Below are 10,642 nucleotides of genomic sequence, written 5' to 3'. Positions count from 1 at the left end.
GGGGGGGGGGGGGGGGGGGTGTCTGTGAGCCAGACTAGTTTCTGAGAATTCCACTCCTCATCAGTGACCCTGGACACTACCACCAATGAAATAAAAGTGTATAACACTTAAATACTCCATTTTGATTTTAAATACCTCACTACTATAAAGGCTTGGTTTGGTCTGCTATTTGGTCATTGAGGAGTGGAATTCTCCAAAACTAGTCCGGCTCACAGACCACCCCCCCCCCAGTGAAAGAATAGACCATTCCAAGGTTTTACTTGTTGTTAAACAAATTTAAACAGCTCTATTCAAACATGTGGATTTGCCCTTTGCAATATTTAAGGCAGGAATGTGTTCATGCATTTTATGTACAAGATAGGAAGTCTGGGCCTGTGGATTGCACCTTACTTCTGGTGAATAACTTGGATGATGGTGTCAATAGAAATTGTTGTTGTTTGGAATGTTTTTATAGCGAACAAACAAGGATGGACCACACACACATACTTGATAAGGTTCGTATCTGGTAATTGACCTAACCATGGGAGAGTGGTAATGGCTAACTTTCAAGCCATTTGTTTTCTGGATGAATGAGGAAGAACTCGATATTGCATTAAAACACTTCTTTTTTCGGTAAGCTAGTTATTGACATAGACAGCTACAATTGTAATGTATTTAGCAGCAATGATCATCCCTTCACATACCACCAGCTGTGATTGTCAATCTGCCCATATGGCTCTTCACATCATAATAGAAATACCAACAACATTTGTAGTGGCTTGTGAGTGCTTCAGTAGAAGTTCCTGGGAGGATAGTCATCAAACCAAAGTGCAATCACTTTCACCAAATTGTTTAAGTCTGGAATACATCTTAAAAAAATTACTACTACTGTTGTTGATATGCAGTATATCCTGAAGGGAGAAGTGGCATTGTAGCCCATACTATGAAGGTAACATCTGAATGTATTGAGGCAACTGTACTGCAGTAGTACTGTCTTTATTTGACCTAGGTCATTGTCCATATTTCTTACGGCACAAAGAGTGTTCTGTTGGTTTTGTGTACCAAGGATGTGAAAAAGTGATTGTTTTCTGATGTAACTAGAACTGTATTGCCATTCTATTCAATGCACAGCAGTATTGCAAGTGAACTGGCAGTATCTCATGAATTTTTACCACCATTACTTTGTCAAACTATGTGACTTAGTGAAAATACAGTTTATTCCGGAAATTCTTTCTTTGGAGGTAGTTTGTATTCTGTAGTATTAACCAAGTTGTATCTGTATTTTTACATTGGAGTTTCTTGTATATGATATTATGTAGATGGTCAGTTTTCATTCTCCGGGATGTTGATTTACTTTTGATAGGCTTTGTTCGGAACTTACTGATGTATACACGAATGGCTGTTTGTAGGATATGTATTCATTTTGAATAATCTGTAGAAACATGTGTTGTGAATAACCTGCTAAAGTGCCGAATTTCTTGTTTCTCATACAGCTCTTGTGAACTAATACAAACAAAATAAACTGGGTTTCTCTAGACATTTTCTTTAATGGGTGCTAACTAATTGACTGCTGTAATCAAGCAGATCATTAACTAATAAGTATTTGTGCAACAGTGTAATCCTTTTAGTTATTTTCTTAATAGATTTAAGGGTTATGGTTGTTATTTTCCTTTGTAGTTTTTTAATTGTTATGGTTAACTTTTCTTGTGTTGTTCTTACGATTGAACTAGCATGTTGACGTTAATTTTTCTGTTACAAAGGGTGAATGTGGCTTCCCTCATTATGGTAACCCTCCAGGGAAAGATGGAGTACTGCTCAGAGTAAGTTTTGAGATTTTACATCTTTTGATGTGGAAATGTCTAATAGAATAATGAAGTTTTAATAGAGTTTTGTTGGAAACACATGTCCATTAATTCCAAGAAACTAGTTGAATTTTTTTTTAATGTCTACAGTAAAATTATTGTAATATACTTTATAGGAATAAATGTATATAGTATTTCAGATACTCTTTGGTTATTGATTCTTAAGGTAATAGCATAGTAACACATGCATGTTTTTCTTTTTTACAGCATATTAAAGACATTGTTGGCTGAATTGATAGAAAAGTGTATTGAAGGAAGAGGTCATCCAAAGCTATTGTTCAGAAGGTGAGTTGTATAAAAGTAGCATCATTGTTTATTATTTTTGGTTAATATGTTTGAATTGTTTGTTAACAGTATAGTTGCAGCAATTATATTGTCGTCATGGGCACAAACATTTTTGCAGAAGGCGTGCACACATATGCACATGTTTGTATATACTGTCAATAAAATTTAAAAATTACTACATACAGTTTTTTTATGATGTATTTGTTTGAAATTACATGAAAAATTTACATACATTGATTAAACAAGTGTGCGTATAGAAGATCGGGGAAAAAAGCCAGTTTTAACCACTTATAGTATTAAATCTTTATATATTCCTTAAAAATGTACAAATATACCTAAAGTTGTTTTTTTTTTTTGTTTAAATACCAGTTCTTCAATAGTATATTATATTATGTTTATTTAAGTTTGTTATTATATTATATTATATTCACTGAAGGTGGTGGAATCTGTTTTAAACATTAATTTCTAAAAAAGGTCTTCATTTAGACTGAGTCTAAAAATAAATTTTTGTTATCTGAGGATTCAGTTTATGGCATATTCAGGATGTTTGTAATAGTTCCTTTGTTTGTTGTTAAATGCAAATCTACACAATGTGCTATCTGCTTTGTGCTTACTGTGTCAAATCCTGATTTTTGTGTGTGCGAGATAAACCATCAGACTTATTTTTTAGCCACCAGAAGACTTGTAGTAGTGTCATTGGAAAGTATATACGAAAGAAGTAGATTTCTGCCTTAGAGGAGGTTTTAAAATTTAATATTTTTAATGCAAGAAAACAAAACTGTGCCATAGAACTTTTAAGATTTAGATATTAGTTCTACATGTTTATTGTATGATTAATTAAATGTCTTAGATCTTAGAATGTGAAACTTTGCAACAGTATGTGTTGTACAAGTTCATTTAATTAAATGCTTCTTTTTAAGGTTTTCTGTAATTATTGAACTCATTTTTTTAATGTAGTTATTCTGAAAGTTTAATAGTTTATTTAAAATAGAAGTTGGAACACATTATATTAAGTTTAGTGTGATTGTTGTTTAAGTTTTTGTTTTTTGTGTTTCAAAAATGTATACAAAACAAGAACAGATCATGTAAACATGAATTAGTAAAAAAAATTAAATATAAATGTTAAAACTATGGAGCTTATTATATAGTCTTGTCCATTCTTCTAAACAACTTTGTTTTTCTTTTTTTAGAGCGGAGTCAGTGGCAGAGAAGATGTTGGCCTCATGGTTTACATTTCTTTTGTATAAATTTCTAAGAGTAAGTTTCAAGCCAGTAATTAGCATCAAAATAATTCTTTGGGACAATTATTAAAATTAAAGTTTTAATTGTATATATGCATTTTGAATGTTTTTAAGAAGGTTTCATTTTTGATGTCCTGATACAGGGCTTTTATTTTCTGTACCTATGCAATTTTTAAATTAATTTATGATGTTTGCTTTTATTCGGTGAATTCTAAAACAGTAATATCGATATTTTTTGAATTATTTCTTCATTAACTCGTTCTAAATCATTAATATTACAGTGTTGTATCTGTTTGTTCTTTGATAGGTAAATACATAATTCTGTTAAATGTAGCCTGTTTTTAGATTTTTTTGTAAATGTAATTTAGTAATAGATAAGTTTTAACAAAGACAAAATGACCATTTAAGATAAAATTGATTTAAGGAACCAATCAGAATAGTATACACATCTGTATCAACATGAAGTTTTTTTTTGTTTGTTTTAATAAATGTCCACATCTGAAACAAAACAGAAGAAAAAATGTCAAGTCTATAAAGAAAGATATTTGCATTCTATTTAATTTTTGATTTTATGAAATGTGGCAAAGAAATAATTAGCATGGCATGAATAAAAAGACACACACACACACACACACACACACACACACACACACACACACACACACACACACACACACACACACACACACACACACACACACACACACACAGTTTTTCTTCTTTACCTCTGAAGTATTAAGAAAATTTAGACTGTATGAAAAACTCAAACATCAACACATTGTCTCTAGAAATGTAATTATGAAATTTGCCCTTGATGATTTTTTGAAAAATGCTTTAATATTAATACCAGTTATAAAACCACCGTATCAAGAGTCAAGTTGAGGATCTTTGTCTCTCTGTAGATTGTTTAGATAAATGATGATACTTAACTTACTATCAGAACTGTTGAATGTCAACAAATAATTTCCCATAAAATTCAAATGCCATAATAATATTTATTAGAGAAATATAAGCTTTAAACCACAATTTCTTAAGACAAAATTATGTTGAAGAATATATTTGGTTTATCAAATTTGTGTGACCAACAGTTTCAGTACTGTAAAGTTGAGATGAATAATTTGAGATTTTTGTGATAAGTATCTTCTGACTTTAGTTTGAGAAAGATTTTGATAAAGAGAAAGATTTTGATAAACCTATGATAAGTATTTTTTTTACTTGTAAAGATAAAGGCATTTCATATGTGCATGAAGTTAATGTAATTTTCACAAACAGTATTATTTTGGCATCCCTTGTGCCAGTGTTCCTTCTAAGTTGTGAGCATCTGTAGCAGTACAAGAATCTGGCAGGTACCATGTATCAAAAACAACAGGTTGCTTGCAAGTTAGTTAGTTGGTAATAGTTTTGTATGGAAGACATAGGCCTACAGTTTGAACAATGCCATGTCCAAATGTAAGGCAAAAGTACAGGTTCTAGTAGTTGCTAAGAAAAGTGATGGACAGAGAACAACCTAGTATAAAGACAAATGAGAGAGAAAATTGTTTTGAGCACTAAATGATGGTACTGTTTGGAGAGATTAAGACACGTATTGTTTTTCTCTCGTGATAATTCTAGTGAAACATTGGACCATATTAAATAATCAAGAATATATATGAGCATTAATAGTGAAAGTATTGTATGTTGTTTTGTAAGACCTGTGTATATCATGTAGGAGTGTGCAGGAGAGTCCTTATTTCTCCTTTATCGAGCCATTAAACAGCAGGTGGACAAAGGTCCTGTTGATGCCATCACCAGTGAAGCTCGATATTCTCTTTCTGAAGAAAAGTTGATACGTCAGTCCATAGAATATAAATGTCTGGTGAGTATGAATAATAGCCTCTTTTTTTTTCCATTGTGAGTTGAAAGTAAGTATCGTACATGTTTAAACAAAACAGGAGGACATTTTTATGTTGTAATTTTAGTCCTCTGGTGGGACAGCCATTGTGGCTTTGCTCTAAGAGAAACAAATGTAATTTATGAGCAGAATTTTCTTCAATTTTTATGGTAAACATAATAGACTTAATTTCCAAATATTTTTGTTCAAAGCATACAGTTATAATGATTAGTTGTTAGTACAAAACAATATATATAAAATATGTGTTAATTCCTGAAAAGTTTTTATGATGCTTCTTGATTCTTTGTGAATATAGTATAACTGTTTTCAGTTTTGTTAAAAGAACTCTCTGTAGAACATCTGAGCTGCAATCCTTGATGTTTATCAGTTCATAAGAAAATAATATTTGAATTAAATTATGTGATGGTCATCAGTATGCATTTATAGCTCATTTAAAATACTTTGTGATATTTATCAGTTTCTAAGGAAAACTCTCAGGAAAATATTTAAAATACTGATTTTGATATTCATCAGATTACAAAGATGACCTCTAGGAGAAGTAGAGCATTTGAATTATTGTTTTTGACCTATGTGTGCAAGGAAAGATTTCAGGAGAATGTTTGAATTGTTGTTTTTGACCAATGTTTGCAAGGAAAGATTCCAGGAGAATGTTTGAATTGTTGTTTTTGACCAATGTTTGCAAGGAAAGATTCCAGAGAATGTTTGAATTGTTGTTTTTGACCACTGTTTGCAAGGAAAGTTTCCAGGAGAATGTTTGAATTGGTGTTTTTGATCACTGTTTGCAAGGAAAGATTTCAGGGGAATGTTTGAATTACTGTTTTTCATATCAGTTTAAAAGGAAACTTCTCTTTAGAGTAGTTAGTTTCTTGATCTTAGTACTTTTCCATATGAAAGGATAGCATCTTGTAGAAGTTACATTATTCTTGATGTTTATTAGTTTAAAACAAAGGTTTTGTAGAACATTTTATTATTGTTTTTACTGTAATCTCTAGGATGTTTGAGTAACTACTTTATGTATTCATAGGAATAGGGTTAGGAAATCATGTAGTTTATAACTTTTATATTATATATCCTTCCTCTAGTTAGTCACATTCTAACTCTTCCAGCATACATTTTCATCTTATGATTGGTTAAAAGTGCTTTAATTTTTCCTTTTCCAAAGCTTTTATCTACTCTTTTATATCATTTTAATTTAGAGTGTATACTCTTTGTGTTCATGAAAAATAGAAAGTGCAACATTGTGTTTCCACTGTATGAACTTTTTGTGTAACATCCCTCTCGGCTGTAATTTGTGTTATCTATTCATAGATGTTATTAACTAAAAAGTTTTAATTTAATAGGTTCCTATCAGCATCAGATTGTTTTGTGCACTCAACAATATAGTTGTTTTGTTTGTTAAAAAAAAAATTATTTCTATATTCTAGACAATGTACGAGTGCTTACAAAAAAAGACTAATCACACTCAAGAAAAAAAAATTATTCAAACCCAACAATTCAGCTTGTACCTTTCTCAAAGACTACAGCATCACAAATACAAACTGAACTTTACCCTTGAGAAAGGTACAAGCTGAAACATCAGGTTTGAGTAAAATAATTTTTTACTGGAGTGTGATTAGTCTTTTTTTTTTGTAAACAGGATTTCAATCCTCTAGTCTTCTGCCAAGTTTAAAAACTGATACGGTTTATGAGTTTATATAATACTGGGGAAACATGTATGTTTAATATAGTTATAATCCATTTGATCCTGATTTTAACTGTATATAAACAGAACTTTTCTTGTTTTAAGAATAACATAACTATGTGAATAGTTATTCAGGATAAGCACAAATATAACTTGTGCATTTCAAGAAGTTTTATGGCTGTGCTGGTTTAAAAAAAAAAAGTATGAACAAATGTATTTGTATTTCAGACTGTGTTTGTGTCCCTCTCACCTCAGACGGTATATGTGGCTGGATTGGAGCCTCCAGGTGAGAATATTGAAACTCCAGTGAAGGTCTTAGACTGTGATACAATTTCACAAGTTAAAGAAAAAGCCTTGGATGCAATTTACAAAAGCACTCCCTACTCTCAGAGGCCAAGTAAAGATGATCTGGATCTAGGTAAATTACCCATAGTTTGTTGTTATTGGATAACCAAGCATTTCTCTGTTAATTGTCATTATTGTTATCAAGATTATACGAGTTTATCTATAGACTTTTTTTAAATAAACAAGTAGATGCATACCAATATTTTTAAGGATTACTTTCCTTATGGGAATTTAAGTATATTATCTTAAAATAAATGGGTAAATAAAATAATAAAAATGAATTCTGTTCAGTGACATCCATGAAATACTGATAAAGATTTTTAAAAATTGTATATATTGTTTTATTGTGTCTAATTTAGTATAGTGTGTTATATAGTGCATGTGTACTACTTCTAAAAGGAAGAGTGGGGGTCATTGTATAACAGTGATTGTAAATATTACCTGGAAAAATGCTTGAAAGAACTGTAATAGTTATATGAAAGGTAGATATTAAATATGTATTTGTGATCATTTTGTAAAAATGCATGACTTTAGAATATCTATAAATACAAAGGAAACATTTGTAAACTACACAGGGAAAGACTAATATATTAAAATGTTAAGTGATTGAATCTTTTAAATGTGAAGTTGACATGATATTGAAATCATATTGTTGTTTTTGTATGTGAAGAAGTTGCTAATTTAGTTCCTTGTGACATAATGTAGAATGGAGAACTGGCACGCGTGGAAGACTCACTCTGTCTGATGAGGATTCAACATCGAGGCTGGAAAATGAATGGAAACGATTAAACACACTCAGCCACTACAAGGTAGACATAAAATGTTTTAATACAGTCTTTTTGAAAAGTTTAGTAATTTTTTGTTTTAAATTACTTGCCTTAATTTATTATATATTCAACTACAAGAAATAAGTTGTACTGTTTTTTTTTGTTTTTTTTGTTGTTGTTGTTGTTGTTGTTATTGGACCTTTTTTAATTCCGGTACCTTTTTTAATTAGGTACAATAATTAATTTTTACTTAGCACTTTTAGTTAGTAATTCGTTTTTTTTGTGTTAAAACAAAGTGTAAAGAATGGGTACAGGATTACATTTATCTTTATTCTCATTTAACTAACATTTGTTATATACAGAGCTTTCTCTAGGCTTCAGAGTCCAAAGGGATTCTTATTTTAATATTTTGAAGGTTCACAGAAGTAGGGTCCATATGCCCAGCATAGCAAGGTGCACCATTTGAACAGATGAATGCTGTTGATTAGATGTGGTGTAGCAAAGGATTGAATATTATAACTGTACATTAGTACAGTATTTTTAAACACTTCGATATTTCTGCTTGTATTTTGTGGAGTGAGGTTACCATACCAAGGGCACACTGTTAATGAAAATTTTTGGATATCTAAATGGTAGGAATAGCAGATTGATAAGTAAGAAATAGCAAAGATTAATAAATTAATACAGTTAACTTAGTTTAATAAATCAATTTCTATTGATGGACTCTTGAAGCTGGTCAAAAATTGTATGAAACTTCTGGTCTTTAGGCATGCCACATCATTTTCCTTTTTTTAGTATTAGGAAGATTGTAGGTTACATTTTGCTTCATTTCCATACATTTTTGTCTTAAGTGCAATAATTATTATTGTTGAATAATTAATGAACTTCTAGGTTGAGACTTGGTGAAGTGTTAATCACATATCACCAAATAAATAAAACAAAATTTCTAGTAACTACTTTTTGTTAGTGGTTAATTATAAACTTAGAATAAAAGATTGGCTCAGATATGCTGCAAATTGTATTCAATATTATAGGAAATAAAGACAAATGGTCTTGCTTATTGGCATGGTTTTAACAAGATTCATAATTAAAGAAAATACTGCAGGATTGAACTAGATATGTTAAAGATGTTTGTTGTTTGTATTGAAAGGTGCCAGATGGAGCTGTTCTCACGCTTATTCCAAAACAAGCTTCCTTGTACAATCTTTCTATCATGACTGACAGAAATGATAGATCTCATAAATATGGTAAGTTCTTGAAAAGGCACTGATTATATTTTATAGCTAGTGCAAAACATGTCAAGTTTTCTTTGTTCTAGTTTAAAAATTAACTTCTTCAAGACTCATCTCCCACTTATTCATGGTTTAACAGGTTTAGGCTACATTGTTTTCGTTTTTTGTAGCTTAAATTTAGCTTGGTTTCCATACCTTTTTGTCTTAAGTGCAATAATTATTTAGCAAATTGTTTTTCAGTTATACATTGTCGGTAGTTGTAAATATTTTTTCTCATATGGGATTATCAGGACTAAAAATTAATAATAGCTTTTGGTATTTAGCTTGTGCCAAACATGAAGTTGTTACTCCTGATTTTTTAACATTTTTTTTTACTTTGTTTTGCAAGATTTTAACACTGTACTGTTACACAAGTTTAATAAACTATCCACTCACATATACTACCTTGTAAAGTAACTACTGACAGTGTCAAGAAAATGAATGTTTATGTACTGTGTATGTTAGGTTCTTGAAGTAAATGTCCAATATAGTGATTCAGGCTAGCTAGGCTATGATCATTGTTAATATAAATCTGAGAGGATTGGAAAGAAAAACCACTCCCTTTGATAAATACCTCCTTTCAGTATATAAATTGAAATTAATGAGAAAAACCTTGTGGGTTTGTAGTAAGAACATAGTTCTAAGCAAGTGAATGGGTGATTTCAGATGCATATGATTTATTTCATAATTATATTAATAAATCTTTTGAAGAGATATGTGTACTTAATGTATATACTTAATGTTCAATAGATGTTTGCTATTTTGTGTTACTAACAGTGTAATTAGGATATTAGTAAATGTGAACAAAGTATAATTATTCTATGCTTGAAGAAGTAGAACAAGATGTCATTTGTGTAGCTTTTAACAAATACAGGTAAGAATAAAAGGGTGCCAAATGAACGTGTTTCTGTGAAGAGCTTCCAAGAAAACGTACACCCTGAATGTTTGGTCCCATTATGATGTGGGCCATTCTTCGTTGGTTTACAATTTTTGCCAGGCATTGCACTGTAAACAGCTGCTGCAAGAATTTTCGGGGATACTATATTCTCCACATGATATAGCACCTTTATTCCACAGATGATGGTGTTATACAACACATTATGAACCTGTCATCACTCAAAGAGGAATTGCAGTGAGATTTTATGTGCTTAAAAAGTATATAATTATCTGCCTGGGCTTAGTTTTACATCCTTTTGTCAAGTTGAATAGTCGTGAGGTATTCTGGAAACCAGGCTTCAATATATATATATATATATATATATATATATATAATAAAACAACACACACACACACACACACACACTACACTACTACTACTAC

At 30.7% G+C, this 10,642-nt stretch overlaps 1 protein-coding gene across 1 annotated transcript in view; it reads left to right on the top strand.

The window, feature by feature from the left end:
- LOC106478729 (plexin-A2-like) overlaps positions 1-10,642 on the top strand; it is an 86,967-nt gene that overhangs the window by 59,454 nt on the left and 16,871 nt on the right. The window contains exons 17-23 of the mRNA XM_013939290.2: positions 1,740-1,799; positions 2,049-2,126; positions 3,317-3,383; positions 5,076-5,222; positions 7,168-7,357; positions 7,990-8,093; positions 9,202-9,298. Of these exons, the coding sequence (XP_013794744.1) occupies positions 1,740-1,799; positions 2,049-2,126; positions 3,317-3,383; positions 5,076-5,222; positions 7,168-7,357; positions 7,990-8,093; positions 9,202-9,298 (743 nt within the window). The remainder of the gene's footprint in view (positions 1-1,739; positions 1,800-2,048; positions 2,127-3,316; positions 3,384-5,075; positions 5,223-7,167; positions 7,358-7,989; positions 8,094-9,201; positions 9,299-10,642) is intronic.

Source organism: Limulus polyphemus, unplaced genomic scaffold, assembly GCF_000517525.1.
Source record: "Limulus polyphemus unplaced genomic scaffold, Limulus_polyphemus-2.1.2 Scaffold245, whole genome shotgun sequence".
In the NCBI taxonomy this organism is placed as follows: domain Eukaryota; kingdom Metazoa; phylum Arthropoda; class Merostomata; order Xiphosura; family Limulidae; genus Limulus; species Limulus polyphemus.
The sequence above is the reverse complement of the archived record's forward strand: the minus strand, read 5'-3'. Positions and strand labels throughout refer to the sequence as shown.